Source organism: Physeter macrocephalus, chromosome 14, assembly GCF_002837175.3.
Source record: "Physeter macrocephalus isolate SW-GA chromosome 14, ASM283717v5, whole genome shotgun sequence".
NCBI classification, from domain to species: domain Eukaryota; kingdom Metazoa; phylum Chordata; class Mammalia; order Artiodactyla; family Physeteridae; genus Physeter; species Physeter macrocephalus.
In genome coordinates, this window is record NC_041227.1 from 103,868,886 (window position 1) to 103,892,749 (window position 23,864).

At 51.7% G+C, this 23,864-nt stretch overlaps 2 protein-coding genes across 4 annotated transcripts in view; one reads left to right on the forward strand and one right to left on the reverse strand.

The window, feature by feature from the left end:
* The first annotated feature begins 13,616 nt into the window (after window positions 1-13,616).
* On the forward strand, window positions 13,617-23,760 carry MPO (myeloperoxidase). 2 transcript variants are annotated; one of them, XM_055090150.1, is made up of 11 exons: window positions 13,617-13,820; window positions 13,970-14,063; window positions 14,390-14,565; window positions 14,762-15,114; window positions 15,185-15,391; window positions 16,248-16,566; window positions 18,340-18,500; window positions 20,463-20,718; window positions 21,185-21,355; window positions 22,190-22,427; window positions 23,150-23,760. In XM_055090150.1, exons 1-11 carry the CDS (start codon window positions 13,745-13,747, stop codon window positions 23,355-23,357), a joined length of 2,259 nt encoding a protein of 752 aa, XP_054946125.1. In that variant the 5' UTR covers window positions 13,617-13,744; the 3' UTR covers window positions 23,358-23,760. The 2 variants fall into 2 exon arrangements, 1 of the variants encoding a protein (XP_054946125.1); XR_008619173.1 differs by lacking the exons at window positions 13,617-13,820; window positions 13,970-14,063; window positions 14,390-14,565; ... (2 more) ...; window positions 16,248-16,566; window positions 18,340-18,500 and having other exon boundaries at window positions 18,629-21,979; window positions 22,190-23,760.
* The window catches only part of LPO (lactoperoxidase), a 31,591-nt gene continuing 26,203 nt past the window's right edge, over window positions 18,477-23,864 (reverse strand). For both annotated transcript variants that reach the window (XR_008619171.1, XR_008619172.1), the window contains exon 14: window positions 18,477-18,621. The gene's annotated coding sequence lies outside the window, so the exon portion shown is untranslated. The remainder of the gene's footprint in view (window positions 18,622-23,864) is intronic.

A 23,864-nucleotide genomic window follows, 5' to 3' on the forward strand; every position in this document is an offset into this window, starting at 1 on the left:
AACACACAGGCTGGCAGGAGCGGACGGGGCTGTACCAGGCACAGGAGGTCGCAGAGTGGATGTGGGAACTTGGCGGGTAGCAGGGAGGCTTGCTCGTGGCTCTCTTGCTTGTCCAGCCGCTGTTCTTAGGCCACTAACGGCACGGTCTGGGTGGGCCTGTGGCAGAGGGGGAGCCACTCACGGTGGCAAACAGAGCGAGGAGGAGATTCTGCGAGGGAGACGAGCTAAGGGCGGGGCAGCAGCCTCCAGAGCTGCGGTGGGCGCTGAGCGCCGCCCGACCGAGAGTCCCCTCTGGCCCCGGGCTCCCTGCAGCCCTCTCAGGGGCCATTCAAGGAGGAGTCTCCATCTCCTCCCCATGGGGTGGGCGCTCCCCCACTCCCTGAAGGCCCTCGGACACCGCGTCTGCTGGCCTGTGCGGGCCTGCTCCTTCCGTCTGCGCGCTGGTGCAGGAACCATCGTTCCTGGAGTGTATGGCTCCCTCCGGCGTCCCTTCGGTTGGGAGGGGATGACGTGGGGGGTTTGGAGCACCCAACCCGAGGGTCAAGTCCAAGGACTCTTGAGCCCAGCCTCCTACAGAGAAACCCAGAGAAGGGGAGGGGCTTGCCCAGGTCCAGGCGAACAGAGCAGAGATGAGACTCCACGTCTGTCCCTTCCGACTCCCAGCTCAGTGCTCCCTCAGCATCATGGCGCCCGTTTGCCTCTCCGTGCTCTGTGCGGGGCAGTAGCCAGGCGGTGGGTTTTGGTTCGCGACTGTGGTTCCGTGACCTGGGGTCTGCAGGCCCCTGAGGTTGTGGCGGGTCGGAGGCGGGTAGGGTTGGGGGTCAGGCCCTGACCTTGCCCCTTTTCCCTCCCCTTCTAGCACTGGGCCAGCTCAACACAAGGGCCCCCAGCGCCCCCAGGCTGGCCCTGTGCTCCTGGCCCTGGCCGCTTCGCCGGGATTGAATGGGGGGTGCCACAGGGCCCGAGCAAGAAGGTGTGGGGTCTCCTCTCCAAGGGGAAGCAGCTCCTCAGGAAACTGGGCTCCGGGAAGAAGGAGTGACGCTGCGGCCCGTCCTGCAGGCCCGAGGCCCCGGCGCACTGTCCTGGCTGCTTGGGGAAGGCCCTGGACTCTCGTTCTCCCGAGCCAGCGCTCTGGCACTCGGATGGGAATTACACTCGGTGAAGGTCAGAGCTAGATGAGCCCTTGCGGATGAGTCCTCTGGATGGGCATCTCCCTCTGACAGGAGGGCAGCCTGAGCCGCGGCGTGTGGAAGCGGGTCGGCCACAGGGGCCGAGCACCTGGGTCACAGAGCCAGGCCTGGATGTGGACTCGTGACTCCTGGTTCTCCCACCTCCGCCTGCTGTCCAGCATGCGATGCTAGTCCCTCCTTGGCCTCCACACACCTGGCCCGGGGACCCTGTTCCCTCCGACGGCGCTGGCCATCCTCATCAAGTCTTCCCTCCCTGAAGGAGACTTTGCACTGGATTCTGCCGAGCCCCCCACGCCCGGGGCGGGCGGCGGGGGGGTGGAGCCGTGTAGATATGTACATACTCAGTGCCTCAGCCCAGCTTCCTCCATCTCCCTTCCACTGCACAGGCCCGGGAAGGAGAAAGGCCAAGCCAAAGCGGGCCTGACCCCGCCCCATAGCGCTCCCCTCCTGCCAGCCGCCCTCCTGGCCTGAGACCCAGGCCAGCGCGCAGAAAGCAGGAGTTGGGTTTGCCTTATTTTGCTCATCAGATTCAACCTCTCTTTTGCATCGTTTCCCTCTGGCCCCTGTTGGAGTCGGGGGCCTGGGGAAGAGGACAGATTTATGCAGCTATTTTCATACGTTCCCTGTTCAGATTGGGGTGGGGGGCTCTCCCCGCTTACCCTAGCCACCTCCCTCCCCCTCCCCCTCCCCCTCCGGCTGGGTGAGTGTCTCTGCATGTTTCCTTTGCTGTGGTGGGAGATTGAGACTGAATGCCCCCCGCCCACCTTGGTCTCCAGGGGTGTGGAATGGTGGGGGCATTTGTTTAAAGAGACATTTTATTATAATAAAGTCTATTTTCACAAAACCCATGCTGGGCTCTATCTGGGATGAAGGACTCCTGAGGGGCGGGTCCTGGTGGGCTTCGGACTCCACTCTAGAACCCAGGAGTTAACATCTGACGGTGACTGGGGTAAAACTAATGAACACCAAGAAGACCAAGCAGCTCTGGAATTCTCTTCCTAGGAAGGCTTGGCAGCTTCCTGAGTTCCTGGTTGCAGGGCCAGGTGTTCGGAGTTGGGTCAGGGTCCTGGAGGAAGAAAGTGACCTGGGAAGGGGGTGGGGAGACAGGAAGAGAGAAGGCACCAGTTTCAAGGTGGTGGACTGAACTGATTACATACTGCAATCTTGATTCTCCTGGACCAGATTCATAGGGATAATAGAGGTAAAGAAACCCAGCCAAACATGCAAATAAACAACATACATAGTTCCATTTGAAGAAGGGGGACACCCAATAGGCTAGAAACAGCAGGATTTCAGAAAGGACTGAAAACAGGTGGGAGATCACACTCAGAAACCTCAAAGCAGGGCACCTGTGGGAGAATTCTGCACAGACCTCCACGCCTAGAGGTGGCACAGACAGCAGAAGGACCGCAGGGGCCGTGACAGCGTGATTAGTTGGGGTTCTGTGTGGGGAACCACCAGGCCGATGGTTGCACATTCTCCTTTTCTCCATGGGCCAAGGGGCAAAGGTGAGGATGGCTGCCCTTAGATGAGAACAGTGGGAGTGGCAGCTTGGATCAGAGCACGTGGGATCTTCTCTGGCCAGGGCTCGAACCCGTGTCCCCTGGGCTGGCAGGCGGATTCTTAACCACTGCGCCACCAGGGAAGTCCCAGAAACACAACTGTTTTTTGTATTTTGGCCTTGTATGCTGCAACCTTACTAAACTCACTTATTAGTTCTAGTAGCTTTTTTATGGATTCCTTAGAATTCTCTTCGTATGTGATCATATTGTATATGAACAAAGACGGTTTTACTTCTTCCTTTCAAATTTTGATGCCTTTAATTTCTTTTTCTTGCCTCACTGCACCGATAGAACTTCCAGTACAATGCTTAATAGAAATAACAGGAAAGGACACACTTGCTTTGTTCCTGGTCTTAGGGAGAAAGCAGTCGGTCTTTCACTCTTATGATGTCAGTGATAGGGTTTTTTTTGTAGATGCCCTTTGCTGGGTTTGAGGAATTTCTCTTCTATCCTTCGTTTGCAGAGAGGTGTTTTTTTTTTGTTTTAAAGAGAATCAGCATTAAATCAAAACTACAATGAAGTATCAAAAACTCTGCAAATAATAAATGCTGCAGAAGGTGTGGAGAAAAGGGAACCTTCCTACACTGTTGGTGGGAATGTAAGTTGGTGCAGCCACTATAGAGAACAGTAAAAAAGCTAAAAATAACTAAATAAACTAAACTAAATTAAATAAACTAAACTAAATAAACTAAAACTAAAAGAAAAACAAAATAGAGTTACCATATGATCCAGCAATCCCACTCCCGGGCATACATCCAGAGAAAGCCATAATTCAAAAAGATACGTGCACCCCAATGTTCATTGCAGCACTATTTACAATAGACAAGACATGGAAGCAACCTAAATGTCCATCGACAGATGAATGGATAAAGAAGATGTGGTATACATACACAATGGAATATTAGTCATAAAAAAGAATGAAATAATGCCATTTGCAGCAACATGGATACACCTAGGGATTATTATACTAAGCCTGAAGTAAGTCAGACAAAGACAAATATCATATGGTATCACTTACATGCCAAATCTAAAATCTGATACAAATGACTTTATTTGCAAAACAGAAATAGACTCACAGATGTTGAAAACAAACTTACGGGGACTTCCCTGGTGGCTCAGTGGTTAAGACTCCACCTGCCAATGCAGGGGACATGGCTTCGAGCCCTGGTCCGGGAAGATCCCACATGCTGTGGAGCAACTAAGCCCGTGTGCCACAACTACTGAGCCTGCGCTCTAGAGCCCACGAGCTACAACTACTGAAGCCCGCATGCCTAGAGCCCGCGCTCCGCGACAAGAGAAGCCACCGCAATGAGAAGACTGCGCACCGCAATGATGAGTAGCCCTCGCTCCTCGCAGCCAGAGAAAGCCCGCACGCAGCAACAAAGACCCAACGCAGCCATAAATAAATAAATAAATAAATTTATTTTTTAAAAAAAGAAAGAAAGAAAACATACTTATGGTTACCAAAGGGGAAAGGGGAGGGAGGGATAAATTAGGAGTTTGGGATTAACTTATACACACTACCGTACGTAAAATAGATAATCAACTACGACCTACTGTATAGCACAGGGAACTCTACTCAATGTTTTGTAATAACCTATAAGGGAAAAGAATCTGAAAAAAAATCGATATATATGTATGTATAACTGAATCACTTTGCTGTACACCTGAAACTAACACAACATTGTAAATCGACTATACTTCAATAAAAATAAATAAAACTTTAAAAAGAATCAGCATTAATTTATTTTTAATTGAAGTATAGTCGATTTACAATGTTGTAATAGTTTCTGGTGTAAAGCAAAGTGATTCAGTTACATATATATATACATATATATACACACATATATATTCTTTTCTGGATTCTTTTCCATTATGGTTTATTACAAGATATTGAATATAGTTCCCTGTGCTATACAGTAAGACCTTGTTGGTTATCTATTTTATATATAGTAGTGTGTATAGGTTAATCCCAAACTCCTAATTTATCCCTCTCTTCCCTTTCCCCTTTGGTAACCATAAGTTTGTTTTCTATGTCTGTGGGTCTGTTTCTGTTTTGCAAATAAATTCATTTGTATCAGATTTTAGATTCGGCATATAAGTGATATCATATGATATTTGTCTTTCTCTGTCTGACTTACTTCAGGCTTAGTATGATAATCCCTAGGTGTATCCATGTTGCTGCAAATGGCATTATTTCATTCTTTTTTATGACTAATATTCCATGGTGTATATATACCACATCTTCTTTATCCATTCATCTGTCGATGGACATTTAGGTTGCTTCCATGTCTTGTCTATTGTAAATAGTGCTGCAATGAACATTGGGGCGCATGTATCTTTTTGAATTATGGCTTTCTCTGGATGTGTGCCCAGGAGTGGGATTGCTGGATCATATAGTAACTCTATTTTTAGTTGCTGGTGTTGTTGTTTTTGGCTGCACTTCGATGCTTGCGGGATCTTAGTTCCCCGACCCAGGATTGAACTGGGCTCCGGCAGTGAAAGCGCCGAGTCCTAACCACTGGACTGCCAGGGCATTCCCTATTTTTCGTTTTTTAAGGACCCTCCATACTGTTTTCCATAGTGGCTGCACCAGTTTAGATCCCCCCCCACCCCCAACAGTGTTGGAGGGTTCCCTTTTCTCCACATTAAAAAAAAGAAAAATCAGTAATGGAGGTTGGATTTTGTCAGATGATCTTTCTGCATGTAATGAGAGATCATACCATTTTTCTTAGTTATGGCAAATTTCACTGATTGATTTTGGAGTGTTAAACCAACATTACTTTCCTGGGATAAATTCTACTTGGTCATGACCTGGGAGGAGGAAGAAAGCCTATTCCCCAGGACGTGCCCCTTTTGTTGAGTTAAGGAGTGTGTACAGGGCAAAGATAAGGGGGCGGTGGGGATGGTGGGAGACTCATACCAAATCTGAACTCATCCATTCTCTGTTTCCTACCTACCCTCAACCGTGGGTCCTTACCCATTAGGGAGTTTCCATGTTCCTCTGTCAAGGCAAGAACTTCCCCTTAGGTCATAGTACTCTGGTCCTCAGGGCAGAGGAAAGAACCTGTTGTTTCCACTCCTGAACCTGGCCAGGGTCCAGCACCGCTCTCGCAAACTTCTGTTGGCCTTGAGGGGCTGTTTTCCTGCCTGCAGTCCCTGCAGAGAGGACAGCATAACTAGAAAGTTCTCCCTAGCCCCACCCCCTGCTGGAGATGCCTGGCCCTCATCCCCTCTTAGTCTGTCTTTCTGTCACCAGGTCCCAGGCTCCTTCTGTCTCCCTGGGGGTTTCCCACAACTCTTGTTATTTTCTGCTCTCCAACAATTTCACTTCTATGTCTCACTTCTGGGACATCTTCACCGTCAAGTTTGGCCGATGGATCCTGTAGCCCATGTTAATTCTGCTTTGCCTGAAGCCAGGATTAACGTCGTATTACAGGAGCTGGAAGTCTACCTGTAACAGAGAATTTAAATGTATTACTAGATGCATAAAAATAATAGAGCAATATCTTCCAAGTGCCGAAAAGAAAGAAATTTGGACTTGAATTCTACATTTAGCCAAATTATCGGTCACACTACTGAAGTCTCCCACAGGGGAAGCACTTAATCCTGAATGCCAGGTGTGTCAAGGTCATCATTTCAATCTTTGGTAATGTTTGACCTCATATTAAGAAATCGAAGTAAAAGTAACCCAAAAAGTTTGCGGGGGGGTTGAGGTGGAGGGAGAGATTATTAATTCTTTTGTGAAAAAATTATTATATTTTCCTGGTAAAACTCACAAACAGAAGGGCATTGATTTTAAAGTAAAGCCTCCACCTCCTCAGCCTTTTCTGTTCCATTCCCCAAAGGTAACCACTGTTAATAGGCTTCTGCGTCTGCTTCTAGAATGTTCTATGTATATTTAAAATGCGTGTGTGCGTGGCGTGTGTGTGTGTATGTGTGTTTTGCGTGAATTACATTATACTGTATATAATGTTTTGTAACAAGCCCTTTTCCCTCAGCTACGTATTTTTCTCTATTGCTACATATAGACCTCCCTCCTTAGTCTTAAAGCCTGCATAAAACACCATTATGTGGATGTACCACAGTATGGCAAAAATTTTTTGATGGACATTTGGCTTGTTTCTACTCTTTTGGTTGTTGCAAATGAGGCTGAAATGAAGACCCTTGTGCTTTCTGTTTTCCTAAGAATGCATCTGAAGGATAAATGCCTTCCTGGAAGTAGAATTGCTGAGTCGGAGCAAGTGTACATTTTGGATTTGAACTGACATTGCCAAATTGCCATCCCATGGCATGGAGCCAATCTACACGTATCTTTTCACATGCTGACTGGCACTGGCTTTTTCCGCCCTTTTAAATTTTAACTAGTCTGTCCGATGGATAAAGACGCTGTTGAATACTTTTACTTTGAGTTTCACTGCTTCTTAGTTTTAGTGTTATTTTTGTAGAACTTTGACTCATGGAAGCTTACCACCCATCCCACCCCCACCACCAATAACCACAAGTATAAAGGGGGTTAACTGAATAACCATTAAACATTTGCATAGTCATGTAACTTAACTGTCTTTACCTTTACGATACTACCCTAAACAAATTTGGGAACCATTATTTGAAAACAACAAAAGCTTGAATGTTCACTCTTTAAAATGTTTTAATCTTGTTCAGTAAATAGGAAGTGCAACCTCTGTAGAATGGAGGGTTAAAAATGTCCAAAGCTTTTCTGCTCTATGAATTTACCTTCTAAAGAGAACCAAAAGAAGCATACTAAATTTTTTTCTTTAAAAATACTTACCTTGGGACTTCCCTGGTGGCGCTGTGGTTAAGAATCCGCCTGCCAATGCAGGGGACACGTGTTCAAGCCCTGGTCCGGGAAGATCCCACATGCCACGGAGCAACTAAGCCCATGCACCATAACTACTGAGCCTGCACTCTAGAGCCCGCGAGCCACAACTACTGAGCCCAAATGCCACAACTACTGAAGCCTGCGTGCCTAGAGCCCGTGCTCCGCAACAAGAGAAGCCACTACAATGAGAAGCCCGCACATCTCATCGAAGAGTAGCCCCTGCTCACCACAACTAGAGAAAGCTGCGCGGAGCAATGAAGACCCAACGCAGCCAAAAACAAATAAATAATTAATTTAAAAAAAAATCCTTACCTTGAAAGCTTTTAAGGGAAAGAGAATAGTTATAAGATTTTACAAGTTCTGTGGAGAAACTCAAAGTCTAAATGTATATACATTTTTCAAAAAGAGAGTACTTAGGAATAAACCTAACAAGAGGGTAAAACAATAACACTTCAATGAAGACTATAAAAGTAGACAAATAAAATGGTATATTGTATTACTCAAGAATGTAAGCTCCGTGAGACCAAGTAATTTGTTAATTGCTATATCCCCAGTGCCAAGAACAGTACTGGCACAGAGGTGCTCAGTAAATACATGTTGAATGGATGAATGTGCATGGATAGGAAGATTTAATATCATAAGATGCCAATTGTCACCAAATTTGTGTATAAATTGAATACAATATCAATAAAAATCTCAACTGGATTTCTCATGGAACTAGACACTCAAAAATTCACAAGAGAGAGAAAGTATGTTAGAATGCTGAAGATTCGTTTGAAAAAGAAGAATGAGGAAGGAGACTTTATCTCACAAGAAATCAAAACATATTAGAAAGTTGTGGCAACTGCAACGATTAGGTATCGAAATCGGAACTGACAGCTAGACTAGTAGATCAGTAGAATAGAATAATCTAGAAACACAGACACATTTATGGTGAGTGATAAAAGTAGCATCTCAGCTCAGTGGAGAAATGACAGATTATTCAGCTAAAGGCACTGGGACAACTGGTTTTCCATTTGGAAAGAAATGAAGGTAGCTTGGTTTCTTACACTGTTCACACACACACATTCCAGATGGTTTAGTGATCTAAATGTGAAAAATCAAAGTATTAAGGCTTTAGAAGAATATACATATGATTTTTGAAAAAGGGAAGATCCTCTTAAACAAGTCTGAAAAGGAAGATCCATAGAAGAAAAGATTGATAAATTTGACCACCTCAAAATTAAGACCTATAAAAAACATAAATGAAAAGTGACAAGACTGGAAAAAAATATTAGCAACGTACATGACAGCTGACAGATGACTGTTCATCCAGAACATATAATAACCTCTGCACTTCAATAAAAAGAGTGATAATCAATAGGAAACTGGACAAAACCAAGCACAGGAAATTTACAGAGGAGATAATATGCATACAATGATGCACAATCTCACTCTTAATCAAATAAATAAAAATTGAACCAATAATGTGATTCTAATCTTTGCCTACGAGAATTTTACCATTTGGAGGACAGTTGGGTAATAGCTATTAAAAATTTAAAATGCACAAAACCTATGACCGACTTCTCAATCTTTACCCAGGGGAACACGTGTGTGTGCGCAAAGAGGCTCTTGCTGCTTTGTTTTTAATAGTGAAAAATGGAAAAATGTCAGCTTCCATCAATAGAGGAAGGGTGGCGTAGTGGCGGTATACCTCATCTGAAGAATACTGGGTAACAGTTAAAAAAGTGAGATAGTTCTCTAAGTAGCACATGATAACAGATCTGCGAGAGGTATTATTGAGTGAGAGAAGCACGTGCTGAGCAATGTGTATAACGTGATATCGTTTATGGAAAAATAAAGAAGACTATTTCCCACAGATCCATATGTATAAATGAATGTAAAGTAAAAAGGTTTGGAAGGACAAACACAAAAATGACAAAAAAGTGTTTATGTCTCAGGATTGGGGGAAAGGGACTGTAATTGGAAATGGTGTAATAACCTAATCTAGAGGGAGCTTGAAACTGACCTGTAATATCTTAATTTTATTCAAAAGATATCCAGGTATTTCTTACCTGCCTAATTCTAAATTCACTTTTAAAACTTTAAAGAGAGAGAAAACAAGGACTTCGTACTGGGTGCAACTGGCATGTTTGAGGGGTCACTGCCCCCGTCCCCTCCCCGGCTTCCATAAGCCCCCTTCACTCCAACCAAACACACACACAGGAAATCTGGCTGCAATCCCAACCGAACTGTTTCCTAAACAGCATTAAGAAAGAACAAGCTGTTTTGCAAGCAGTAGCAGAGAGAGCCCGTTACCCCATAGACAGTTGGACTTCACCCTAGGAGTGGGGATGTTTGGGAAGGCAAACGGAGAGAAGGAGGGCAGTAGGTGTGGGTGGGTGGAGGGGCTCCCTCACAGGACTATAGTCATGAGATGTAGCAGTCTCAGCAGTGCCCTCCAGAGGCCACGCCCAGGATAGGGAGCTAGGGGGTAAGTTGTGGGACAAGGCTTGTCTGAAATATCTCCTCTGGCAGACATATTCTCCTTCTGGTTATTCTGCATGCTGAGAAGCCCTCTGAGCCTCAATTACGCCTGAGCCAGACAAATAGGGCCTAGATGAGAGATCAACAGAGGTACAGACTGGGCAGCCTTACAGTGATCCCACCTGGGCCATTATTAATTGGTTGGAAACATCATAAAGAGCATCTCACATCATCACAGAGCATCTCAAACCTCGGCACACAAATGGAGACCCACAGCCCCTGCCCTGAGCCAAAGGCAGGTGGTTTGGGGATTATAAATCTTGAGAATTCTACCCCCTCCACATGGATAGAGAGTGAAGGGCATTTTAACGTCATCCTTTGAAAAGGCTTTAGTTTTGCATTCACTGCCTCCACACCGCCCGTGAGAAATCAGGGCAGGTCTCTTGACACCCATGAATCACTGCAACGCCTCCTGCCTGGCACTTGGCCTCTGGGCCTGTCCCCTCAGTGCACCTTCCACTTGGTAGCCCAAGTGAGCTTTCTAAAATGAACTCTGACCATGCACTTCAGGGCCTTCATGGCTCCCTGGAGCCTTCAGGACAAGAACTTCTCAGGAGGTCAGCAAGAGCGTTGTGTCCTGGGCCTTTGCCTGCCTTACCAGCCTCATCCTGCCCCACCCCGTCCCCCATGTTGGAACTGTCTGGACGAAGGCCACCTGTGTCAAGGATTTTGCTGTGTCATCCTCTGGGTCCAGAATGCTCTTCCTCCCTGTGTCCAACTTATAAACATTCTTCAAGACAGTCTCAAGCACCAGTTCCTCAAAAAAAGCCTTCTTTGATGTTCCCAAAGAACCCTGCACAAGGTTGTTGGGCTGCCATCGGCCTGCATCCCCCTGTGCTCACGGAGGAAAAGGCCTTTGCTCAATGGAGGGCACCCAATGGCCAGCAGAGTACCTGTCATGTGCGGGGGCTCGGTACCTACTCATTGAATAAATGCCTGAGTGAAAGGTCAGGAATAAACCTGCAGAGGCCACTGGGTAAAGAGCACTCATTTGTAAGTCAAGAGACCTGACAACTAGATTTTTCTGAGCTGTGTCACACTGCTGCCCTAGGCAAAGTTATTACCTTCCCAGACCTCCATCTTTCTCATCTGTGCTATGAGGAACTTGTATTAAATGTCTCTTACCTCTTGGGCTCTGACAATTCCCTTAAAAGAGTAAAGGAACATTAATTGTCAGAGTTGATGAGGGCAATGTGGAACAGATGCTCTCATGCATGTGGTTGATGGGAGGGTGAAAGCCTTAAAAATGTGGATACCCAAATATGCAGCAATTTTACTTCTAGGACTTTTTGCCTAAGGAAATCACTGAAGATGCGACTAGAGATTTAACTCCATGGATAATGACCCTAGTACTGCCTATAACAGTGAAAATAGGAAATGACCCAAGTATCTAACAAGAGAGGATTAGTGAATAAAACATAGTATTTCATACCAAATATTACGCAGACATAGAAATGAAATAAATCTCTTTTTATTGACAGAGAGATGTCCAGGCTAAATTAAGTATTAAAAGTAGATTGTAGGGGCTTCCCTGGTGGCACAGTGATTAAGAACCCGGCTGCCAATGCAGGGGACACAGGTTCGAGCCCTGGTCTGGGAAGATCCCACATGCCGCGGAGCAACTAAGTCCTTGCGTCACAACTACTGAGCCTGTGCTCTAGAGCCCGCGAGCCACAACTACCGGAGCCTACATGCCTAGAGCCCGTTCTCCACGACGGAGAGTAGCCCCTGCTTGCCGCAACTAGAGAAAGCCTGCGCGCAGCAACGAAGACCCAACACAGCCAAAAATAAATAAATAAAATTTTTTAAAAAGTAGATTGTAAAATAATATTTAAAGTAATATTAAATATTAAAAATAATATATTTTTTTGGCCTCACCACGTGGCTTGTGGGATCTTAGTTCCCCGACCAGGGATTGAACCCGGGCCATGGCATGAAAGCGCCAAGTCCTAACCATTGGACTGCCAGGGAACTCCCCTTAAGTATGTTCTTACCACGGTTTAAAATACATATTATATCTACATATAGGATATCAAATTATGAAATGGGGTTATTGGTGAGTGGTGGGATTCTGGGAAATTATTTTCCTTCCTGCTTCTTATTTATGTGAAAGATGGCAAACCTGGAAAGAAAAAGAATTACCCATAACCTCACCTGATTGTAAATATTTTATTTACTTACTCTATAACATTTCATGTATGGAACTATATGTTACTTACAGGATGAAAAAAAAAGTATTTTCAAAAGCTTATAAAATTCTAGAACCTGATTCACAAAGAGCCATTCGTCCAAGTTCACCCATAGCAAGTCCCTGGCAGAACAAGGCTGGAAGAATGGCCTCCTCTCTCATGGGCCCCTGGACTCTGCTTCCTGGCAGATGACAGGATCACTGGGCACATTGGGAAGATGTCGCTGTCCCTTGTTCCTTGGCCAAGATGTGGTCTGGGCAAAGAAGGTGAGAGTGAGTGCAGGAGGGTATCTGAAGATAGGAGGTGCGGGTAGGCCAAACAGGACATGGGGGCCACGGTTGGCACGTGCCCAGACTGACGAGGGTACAGGGAGGTGGACAGACACAGTCATTAGTCGTAGGGTACCTTTCCTGCTGCGGAATGGCAGTCCTTTGGCCGGTCTTCCCCAGGGCTTCTCCCTCTTCTATTTCAAAAGTTTAATGCAAATCCTAACGACACTGATCTTGTCCCTGGGAGGCACTGGGCTGTGTCACCCAACTGACTAACCACAACCAGCTCGCTTCTCTCCTGGTTCCTGAAATCTGGGGGCAGATGGTGGGATGCTGGAGACAGCCCCCTACCAAAAGCCAAGAGGAAAGGGGATGAAGAGAGGGATAGAGGAAGTTAACCTTGGTCCTCAGCCCACGGCCCCCAGGGTCTTCTTTCCTGTGAAGCCCAACGGTCCCCAGCCAGATTTCCTGTCCCTTTAGCCTTCTCCAAGAATGGAGGGCTGCCCATCAAGGTTGGCCACAGGGGTCAGGTTACTGTTGGGGGTGGGGCATGGTGCCCTGAGGCAGATCGGGCCATCATCACTCCAGGTCTCCCCTTCACCTTCTGTTTCCCATAATTCGTTAGGTTGTCAGTTCCTAACTTTTGTCCCTTTCAAAGGAACCTTGGATACTCAGTTGAACCAGAATTTTGGAGGGGGGGTGGTTACTGGTCTGCACCCCCTGGGGACAGCACTGGTCTAGGCACACAATGGGGAGCTGAGAAACTCTGGGGGTGCTAAGTTCAAAGGCTGGAGACAGTTCTCTGGTCCCTCCTCTCCTTCCTGTCTCACCCATATCAGAGAACTCTCTTCTAGGCACCCCGGGCCCAGGTGGGGAGGAGAGAGAGTTCAGTCTCCAGGGGCGGGCCTCATCTGCCCTGCCCCTCCCCCAGCTTGGAGGACATAAAAGCCCAGATTTTGCTCAGAGGTGATGTCAGTGCCAGTTGGAGCACTGGAACTTTGGAGGTAGGGTCCTGGACTCCGTCTGCTAGCAGAAGCCGCTGAGGGGGCACTGGGGGGTGAAGGTGGAAGTGAGGGGCCTGGGAGGAGAGGGACGTGGGGCTCTCTTCTCCCTACATGCCCCGTGGGCTTTGGACCCTTACTGGGCTTGGGGTCTTGCTGCAGAGATGAAGCTGCCCCTGGGCCTAGCAGGACTCCTGGTCATTCTAGCCACGCCCCAGCCTTCTGAGGGTGCCGCTCCAGGTAACGGTTCAGGAGGAAGGGAGAAGGTGGTGTGTTGGGGGAGGTTCTGAGTCCCCGGGATACCTTTCCTCAGTGTAAGCCACCCGGGCTCTAGGGCCTGATGGAGGCTTTGGGCCCCTTCCTGACCTCGTGACCCCCGTTCCGGGCAGCTGTCCTGGGGCAAGTGGAGACGTCGCTGGTGCTGACCTGCGTGGAGGAGGCCAAGCGGCTAGTGGACAAAGCCTACAAGGAGCGGAGGGAAAGGTGGGGCGCCGGGGTACGGCCTGGCTCTGGGCCAGGCTGTCCCAGGCCTTTCAGAGAAGGAACAGGCAGTGGGGAATTTGTGGCTGGGCGTGGGGCCCGTCTGTCTGTCAGTCTTTTTATCTCTGCGTGTGAGAACATCTTCCAAACCACGCCTCCCATGGCCTGGCCTCTGGGCACCCAGGTCCAAACGCTGTTTGGAAAGAGAAACCTGCTTCCTAACTGTGGGTCTGTCTGCGCTGTCCTCTGTGTCCAGAACCCTGGGCTGGGGCTCTGCTGAGCGTCTCTGCCTCCCTTCTCTGGCCCTCCCTCCTCCCTCCGCCAAGCAGCATCAAGCAGCGGCTTCACAGTGGCTCGGCCAGCCCCATGGAACTCCTGTCCTACTTCAAGCAGCCAGTGGCGGCCACCAGGACAGCTGTGAGGGCTGCGGACTACCTGCACGTGGCCCTAGGCCTGCTGGAGAGGAAGCTGCGGCCCCTGTGGCCAGGCCGCTTCAATGTCACGGGTACCATTCCCTCTACATCCCAGACCCTCGCTCAATCCCAGTGGTTCCCCCAAACCCTCCTTCCAGGGAGTCTCAGCGGGCATCCTAGCGTCCCCTCCATGTCCTCAGACCACACCCCCCCAACCGAGGCTCCCCAGCAGAGGATAGAAAATAGGGTCTCAGCTCCCACTCGCCCCCTACTTTCCCGGCCCCGCAGACGTGCTGACACCGGCCCAGCTGAACCTGCTGTCCAAGACTAGCGGCTGCGCCTACCAGGACCTGGGGGTGACGTGCCCAGAGGAGGACAAGTACCGAACCATCACCGGGAAGTGCAACAACAGGTGCGGCCGCTGGGGACCGCCCCTCGGCGGGCGGCCGGTGGCTAGAGGGGGTTGGTCCCGGCCACGTGGCGTCAGCGCCCTGTTCCCCCACCCCTGCAGGCGCAACCCCACGCTAGGGGCCTCCAACCGCGCCTTTGCGCGCTGGCTGCCGGCGGAGTACGAGGATGGCTTCTCCCTGCCCTTCGGCTGGACGCCCGGGGTCAAGCGCAACGGCTTCCCGGTGCCCCTGGTGAGCCCTGGCCCGCGGAGTGGGAGAGGTCCGGCCGAGGCCAGGGCCCCTGACTCCCCGTGTCCCGCAGGCTCGCGCCGTCTCCAACGCCATCGTGCGCTTCCCCACGGAGAACCTGACCCCGGACCAGGAGCGCTCGCTCATGTTCATGCAGTGGGGGCAGCTGCTCGACCACGACCTCGACTTCACCCCCGAGCCAGCCGCCCGCGTCTCCTTCCTCACTGGCGTCAACTGCGAGACCAGCTGCCAGCAGCAGCCTCCCTGCTTCCAGCTCAAGGTACTCCCTCCCTGCCCCACCGGCCAGCCTGCCGGGTCGCGGGAGGGGCAGCGTTCCCGGAAGGGAACACCTCCCTCCGTGCCCAGCCTTCCTTCCCTGGCTCCCAGCAAGGCTGGCCCTGAGCCCCCATCCCCCACCGCTCTGGGCTAGGGACCTTCCCACCGTCCCTCAAACCTCTGTGTGCAGGTGCCGGGGGCTCAGTCCTCCTCCCTCCCCACTCCCGGGCTCCCTCTCCCCAAGCCCACATCACACAGAGGCTGGGTCTTGGGGTTGGAGCAGGACTGCGAGTGGGCTGCTTGGTCGAGGCACGTGCAGAGTAGGTAGACGAGGGGAGAAGGAAGGAAGGAGGATCCGAGAGAGAGGGAGGGAGACACAGGGGCCAGAGGGAGAGAGAGGAAAGGGACAGGGAAGAGACAGAGACGGGAGAGGAAGGGGAAAGGAAGAGGAGGCCCCCCGGGAGAGTGTAGATACCAGATCTAGAGAACAGAGGAGGGAGGAGCAGAGACAGAAAAGAGGAGAGAAAGGAGGTTTGGGGGGAGGGGTCAGAGGACTGGCCACACCCCCTCCAGGGGGCCCCACATCCCCCACGCCAGCGTCCTACTCGTCACCCCTCCAGCTCGGAGGCGCTGTGCTGGTGGAACCTCAGGCTGATCCCCTGGGGGCCTTGAGACGCCTTCCTGCCAGCCGAGGGGACCGAGGAGCTCCGTTTTAGTGTCTGGGTTGCCCCCTCTGGTCCTGGGCTCTAGGCTGCTTCCGAGGTGGGAATTAAGGCCTTCAGGAGGGTGGACGGGGAAAGCCACTCCTGATCTCTGTCCCTGCCCTCAGCGAGCCCGCCGGGCCTCTCTCTGTGCCGCAGATCCCGCCCGATGACCCCCGCATCAAGAACCAACGTGACTGCATCCCTTTCTTCCGCTCCAGCCCAGCCTGCAAAGGGAGCAACATCACCATCCGCAACCAGATCAACGCGCTCACCTCCTTCGTGGACGCCAGCATGGTGTACGGCAGCGAGGACCCCTTGGCCACGAGGCTGCGCAACCTGACCAACCAGCTGGGGCTGCTGGCCGTCAACACCCGCTTCCATGACAACGGCCGGGCCCTGCTGCCCTTCGACAACCTGCACGATGACCCCTGCCTGCTCACCAACCGCACCGCGAGCATCCCCTGCTTCCTGGCAGGTCAGTCCTGGGCAGGGACCTGGGCTGACTCAGGGGTGCCCCCTACCGGAGCCACAGCGGGCCTGTTTGAGAGCCCCTTGTGGGTTTGCATTTAGAGAGACTGTCCTCATCAACTTCATGATATTAATCCAGTTGCCCTGGTAACAAGTTGGATGGAGCCAGAGAGGGGAAACAAAAACAAAACCCCAAACCTAAGAAGGAGACTCAGGGATGGCCAAGGAGCGAGCCTCTGTCCATCTGTTCAACCCTTTCTCTGCCGCTCTCTTTCCCTCTGGGCTCTGGGAGAGAGGAAAGTTGAGTCCTCCAGGAACAGGGAACTGAAGGGACAGAGAGCAACATGGCACCCTCACCCTCTAGAATCACAGTATCCAATATGGTAGCCACTTGCCACACATGCCTATTTTCATTTACGTGTAAGTTAATTTAAATTAACAACAAGGTTCCTCCACTGCACTAGCTGCATTTCGAGTGCTTAACAGCCTCGTAGGCTAGTGGCTTCCATACAGGACAGCTCAAATGTAGAACATTTCCATCTTCATGTTCCTATTGGACAGAGCTGCTCCAGAACATCACCACCTCTCCACCTTGATTCCCTGTAATAAGAGAGGGTGGGATTTTCGATTTAAACAACTGGCATTCCTGGAGATATGGATGGGGCAATGACGGTGGTAGTGCCCAGAAATTTTACGCTTTTACCTTTAAACCCAACAGTGGGTCTGAGGCCTTTCTCTCTGGCCTCCCAACCTCACCTCCTGGTGGCTCCTGATGGCTGGGCCCCGGGGAGGAGAATCAAGGTCAGCACCAGTGTGGGCTTTTCTGGGCTAGTGGGGGAAGAGCAGCACTCCTTGGCCTCCACATGGTGTTGAGGCACGTGTTCCCAGCCTGGATGGTCATGAGCTCTGTCAGGTTGTGGGAAGGAAAAGCTGCTCTCAGAGGATATCCTCCTCAACAAACTTTAGAGCTGTGGAGGACTGAAACCAGCGTCCTGCAGAAATGGGCCTGGCCCTAACCCTCTGGTACTTCCAGAGCAGGTTTAGGGGAAGACTAGGGGGATCAGAGGGTCACACTTTGTTCTTTTGCACAGTCTCAGGGGTGGACTTCAAACGTCCTGTGCCCTGACTCCCTGCCCTGAGCAGGCTGCCCAATCAGCATGCAGTAAGGTGCGGGTGGCAGTTCTGAGCAGATGGTACTGGCCTTCTAGAGTCCTGTGTTAAGAAGGATTCTGAGGTTGCATCCAATTTTAGCAGGAGAGAGGGCTGTGATCATTCACTGTGTCTCACATGGACAGGAAAATAGGGAGAGCCAACGTGCATGCTACTTTTTGGCCTTCCCTGAATCAAGAGAATAAGTCAATCAAGCTGTAGTCATGGATCTCCTATTTTGTACCAGGCACTGTGTTAAACCCCATGTGTCTATGTATACATTGGGTGGGAGGGTCAGATACAAAAAGGCACAAGCCACGGTCCTTGTCCTCAAGGTGCTACCAGTCTCAGGTGTGGGAAGGTGGCAAGTCTTGTGTCAGATCTGGTGCTTAGTGAATGAGCATCTCTGACCAGCAGTGCCACTAAAGAGAGGGAGAGCTATTATGGGGGACCAGGGCATCAAGGCAGGCTTCCTGGAGGAGGTGTAAACTGAGCATGGCGTGGAAAGATGGGTGGAGAGGAGGTCTGGGTAAGGGGCATTTGAGGCCTTGGCTTGGGAGAGGGTTTCAGCGGAGCAGTTCCTTTCTGGGAGGGAGGTCTTAGGAATGACAGTAGCTTTTGCTTCCCCAAGGGGACAGCCGCTCAAGTGAGATGCCTGAGCTAACCTCCATGCACACACTCTTGCTGCGGGAGCACAACCGGCTGGCCACAGAGCTCAAGCGCCTGAACCCCTGCTGGAATGGAGAGAAGCTGTATCAGGAAGCCCGAAAGATCGTGGGAGCCATGGTCCAGGTAGGCAGTCCTGCGTATCAGTGATGCCAGGGGTCGGCCGACTTGGGATCCAGACATGCCTGTGGCACATCTTAGCAGTGCAAATTCACCCTCATGAGCTTCAGTTTCTTCATCCATGATACTGTAAGGATTAAAGGACACATATGAAAACACCTGGCAGATACTAAGTGCCTGACAAGGGTCACTTGCCTTCCATCCCCTCTTTCCCAGGCTTGCTGACCTTTCTACTGATACTTTCCTGTCCACCGGGAATGGTACTGGGAGGTTGAAACAGGTGGTTCTAAAGTGCCTGGCGCACAGAGGCTGTTCAGTAAATGCTTCTCCTTTCCTTCATCTCATCATCACCCTTGGCTCCTTTGCACACTCCCTCTTCTTTTTTTTTTTTGCGGTACGCGGGCCTCTCACTGCTGTGGCCTCTCCCGTTGCGGAGCGCAGGCTCCGGACGCGCAGGCTCAGCGGCCATGGCTCACGGGCCCAGCCGCTCCGCGGCATGTCGGATCTTCCCGGACCGGGGCACGAACCCGCGTCCCCTGCATCGGCAGGCGGACTCCCAACCACTGTGCCACCAGGGAAGCCCCTCCCTCTTCTTTATAGCTCTATCACAGCTCACCTGCTCTCCTTATCCTCGCTTATCCATGGGGGGGTGTTCTCTCAACTTTTTTGGAAATGTTTAAATGCTTTATTTATTTATTTATTGGCCGCACTACGTGGCTTGCGGAATCTTAGTTCCCCGACCAGGGATCGAACCTGCACCCACTGCAGTGGAAGCACAGAGTCCTAACCACTGGACCGCCAGGGGATTTCCCTTCTCTCAACATTTTTTTTTTTTTAAATAAATTTATTTATTTTATTTATTTATTTTTGGCTGCGTTGGGTCTTCGCTGCTGCCCGCGGGCTTTCTCTAGTTGCGGTGTGCGGGGGCTACTCTTCGTGGGGGGGTGCGGGCTTCTCATTGCGGTGGCTTCTCCTGTTGCGGAGCACGGGATCTAGGCGCGCAGGCTTCAGTAGTTGTGGCACTTCGGGCTCAGTAGTTGTGGCTCGCGGGCTGTAGAGCGCAGGCTCAGTAGCTGTGGCGCACGGGCTTAGTTGCTCCGCGGCATGTGGGATCTTCCCGGACCAGGGCTCGAACCCACGTCCCCTGCATTGGCAGGCGGATTCTTAACCACTGCGCCACCAGGGAAGTCCCTCCTTCTCCCAACTTTTGGTGCTCCAGCATCCCCATTGTCTCTCCAAGACATAAACACACACACACCCACACGCACACGCACACGCACACGCACACGCATGCACATGCACACTCCTTGTTAATACTCCTTGACCCTGGAGGGGAGAGAGTTGCTGGTGCTGAGGATGAGTTTTCAATTTGCACTAAGAAAGTAAGTGAGATTCATTTAAACCTCAGAGGAAATTCCAGAGTCTAGAATCTAGAGTGGGACTGTTCCATCTCTTCTCTTTTCACTGGGAGAAAGCATCTAGGGTGGCCCTTTTCCATTTTGCTTCCCCTCCTCCTACAGGCAATATATTGAACCCTACTGTGAGCCAGGCACTTGCTGGGCACTGAGTAATTTCAAGAGCAATGAGATACAACCCTTGCCCTCTAGGAGCTAGTAAGTTTGTAGGAGAAATGGGACCATGGGTAACAAGGGCAAGGGAGCTATTGCAAGGACTAACAAAGCCCTTTTTAAATGTAATACTTTAGGGCAGAGAGCAGCATAATTACCCGTAATTTACATTTGAGGAACTGGGGCTCAGAGAGGTTAATAACTGGCCCAAGGGCACACAGCAGGCAAGCACTAGAGCTCTGTTTATGCCACTCGATGCCACTCTGTGAGACTCAGCTCCAGTGCTGTGAGAGGCAAATCCCTGGCCGTATACGAGGGAGGGATCCCCCGAGTCAGGAGCAGGCGAAAAATCTGCTGGGCGGGGTGAGTGGAGAGGCTGCTCTGCGTGACTTTTCTTTAGATCATCACTTACCGGGATTACTTGCCCCTGGTGCTGGGGCCGGTGGCCATGAGGAAGTACCTGCCCCAGTACCGCTCCTACAATGACTCGGTGGACCCGCGCATCGCCAACGTCTTCACCAACGCCTTCCGCTATGGCCACACCCTCATCCAACCCTTCATGTTCCGCCTGAACAATCAGTACCAGCCTATGCAGCCCAACCCTCGTGTTCCGCTCAGCAAGGTCTTTTTTGCCAGCTGGAGGGTTGTGCTGGAAGGTGAGCAGGACCTAGGCCAGGAGTGAGTTAGCTGGCAGCCGAGGGTGGGATGGGGGTGGGCTTGGTCACAGGGAGCTAGGGTGGAACAAATCCTCCGTCCTTCCATCTTTGGGCATCTGATCTGACTTTCCAGCCTCAGTTCACCTGACTCTGCTTGCACATCTGATAACAAAGAGTCGGGGGGAGATGGCTTGCAAGGAGCTGGCTCCTTCCTGGGTGTTGTATTGAATAATTCTCAGTGACCCAGGAGGTCAGGGGCTGGGAGCACCTGAGCCTTGCCAGTCTGCATGGCATTACCCCCGGAGACCTCAAAGCCTCAGTGAGGTCCTGCCCGCTGGGGACACCTTGACACCAGAAGCCGCGTGTGCCCAGCCCTCTTCTGCAGTCCCCCCGGTTCTACCTGACTCCGGTCTGAGCTCTGATACTGAGCCAGATCCTTCCCCCAGCCTTGCTCCTCTTGCCCCAGGTGGCATCGACCCCATCCTCCGGGGCCTCATGGCCACCCCTGCCAAGCTGAATCGCCAGAACCAAATCGCGGTGGATGAGATCCGGGAGCGGTTGTTTGAACAGGTCATGAGGATCGGGCTGGACCTGCCCGCTCTAAACATGCAGCGCAGCCGGGACCATGGCCTCCCAGGTGAGGGGCTGGAGGAGCCTCCCAGGTGAGGGGCTGGAGGAGCCTCCCCGGCCCCGCCCCTCCCCACCTCCCACTCCAGGGCCTGCCCTCTCCAGTGCCCCCAGCTGCCCAGGGCTCCCCCGAACCCCCAGAATGTTGCTCTTAGGATGCGGTCTGAGATCAGGCCCCTACCTCTCCCTGGGCCCATCTGCCCCATTTCCAGCACCTCCCGCCTCCTTGGTGTTGCTGTAACCCTCCAAGTTAGAGCATCACCGTAATAACCACAGCCCCCGCCCACAGTCTGAAAATCTGTCCCCATCTCACTTCACTTTGCTTCATTTTACATGAATTCTGAGGGGAAGAGATTATTATCACCTCCGTTTTACTGATGAGGAAACCGAGGCTTGGAGAAATTCAGAATCTGCCCAGGTTCTCCAGCCAAGTCCATGACAGAGCTGGAATCGGAGCCCAGATCAGCCTCATGCCACGCCCGTGCCTGTGTTATAAGATAGCTGGTGTGGCTGATTCTTCTAGACACACTGCGCCCATCACGGGTCTGAGATCTCCACAGGGGGCCGGGAGATGCTCCTATTCTTGGACCCAGCAGCAGTTATGGCAATTTAGGATTTACCTTAGGGTGGGAAGGTAAGGGGAAGACAGAGAGGCTCCTGGAGAGACCCAGCTGTCCCCAGGCCCCTGGAGAGGCCGGAGGGTTCCCTGTGGGGTTTAGAGCCTGGTAGCAGCCCCTCTGTTGTCCTCCCCTCCCTCGGGTACCTCAGTACGTGGCCTCGCTGTGCTGGGAAGGTGGCCTTTCTGGGACCCACCCACGGGCCTCTCTCCCCTCCCCCCATACAGGGTACAATGCCTGGAGGCGCTTCTGCGGGCTTCCGCAGCCCAGCACGGTGGGCGAGCTGGGCACGGTCCTGAAGAACCTGGACCTAGCGAGGAAGCTGATGGCCCAGTACGGCACGCCCAACAACATCGACATCTGGATGGGTGGTGTGGCCGAGCCCTTGAACAGCAATGGCCGCGTGGGCCTGCTTCTCGCCTGCCTCATCGGGACCCAGTTCAGGAAGCTCCGCGACGGCGATCGGTGAGGACAGAGGCCGAGGGGCTCAGGCCCGCTGCGTGGCGGTGGGCCTGTCCCTGAGCCTCGGGGGCCCCAGCTTCCTCCTGCTAGAAGGAGTGCGTTGTGGGGAGCCTCACGGTCATCCCTAACGTGCCCTGAATCTGTTGGGGGCGCGGCAAGGAGGGACCCGGACCCTTGGTTGTAAAGGAGGGAAGAGAGAAAATGCCACTCGTAGTCACTTCTCCGGGTCCCGGGCTGCCGCCACGGCACCGCCGGTCTCTGTTGAAAGGTCCCATCCTTGCTTTCCCACGGCTGCTCCTACTGTCATTTCCCTGGGGTGACATCTATCACACCCAGTTCTACCCTAGCCTGAATCGCGCCTTTGGGATCATTTTTAAAAGGTGTCCCACTCCGGGTGGACAAATTATAAACCACCCTCAAGAGCCTTTCTTCCCACGTGGATGTAGCCCTGGCTACATTGTGAATGAGTGTGGGCCTGGCTCCCCGTCTGTCATCAGCGGTGCCCGGAGGCTGCTGGGGCGTGGGCGGGGGAGGCAGCTGGGCAGCTGTGAGCGGCGCTCTATTTGTTTGAACCCCCCTGGGCTGCCTGAGGGGCTGGAGCTCCCCCGTGCTGGGGGGCCGGTGTCTGCCGTGGTCCTCTGTCATCCGGGAGCAGCTCCAGCCGGTGGACGCCCTCCCGGCCCAGGAGGGCCTCAGGTACAATGGCCAGGGGTGTTCCCGTGCAGGTTTTGGTGGCAGAACAAGGGCGTGTTCAGCCCGCAGCAACAGCAGGCCCTGGCCAGGATCTCCTTGCCCCGCATCATCTGCGACAACACAGGCATCACCGTCGTGTCCAAGAACAACATCTTCATGTCCAACACGTTCCCTCGGGACTTTGTCAACTGCAGTGCACTCCCTGCGCTGGACTTGGCTTCCTGGAGGGAGAGGGACTAGAGACTGGGTAAGGGGGTGCAGTGGTGAGGTGAAGGTTGGGCATACCTGGGCTGGCCGGTTGGAACCACAGAGATCTCCCTTCCCTGGGTGAGCTCATTCCTGTTCTGGGTGCCAGCCAGAAAAACCAATGACTCGACATTCATTCGTGTGTGTGTGTGTGTGTGTACGTGTGTACGTGCGCAGTGAATATAAATTGCATTGTGTGTGTATGTGTGTGTGTTGTGTGTGAACATGGGTAGTATTTTGTGTGCTGTGTATGTGTGAGTGTGTGTTTGCTGTTTATGTACTAAGTATGGAAGGCAGCAGAGTGGATTGGTGAGGAACACAAGCTCAGGAGCTAGACCGCTTGGGTTCAAACCCTGCCTCTGGGGCTTCCCTGGTGGCGCAGTGGTTGAGAGTCCGCCTGCCGATGCAGGGGATACGGGTTCGTGTCCCGGTGTGGGAAGATCCCGCGTGCCGCGGGGCGGCTGGGCCCGTGAGCCATGGCCGCTGAGCCTGCGCGTCCGG

Coding starts and splice junctions, on each gene's coding strand:
- MPO (XM_055090150.1), top strand. CDS start 13,745: ATGAAGCTGCCCCTGGGCCTAGCAGGACTCCTGGTCATTCTAGCCACG. Junction 14,566..14,761: donor AGGCCGCTTCAATGTCACGG/GTACCATTCCCT, acceptor CCGGCCCCGCAG/ACGTGCTGACACCGGCCCAG. Junction 20,719..21,184: donor CTGGAGGGTTGTGCTGGAAG/GTGAGCAGGACC, acceptor CTCTTGCCCCAG/GTGGCATCGACCCCATCCTC.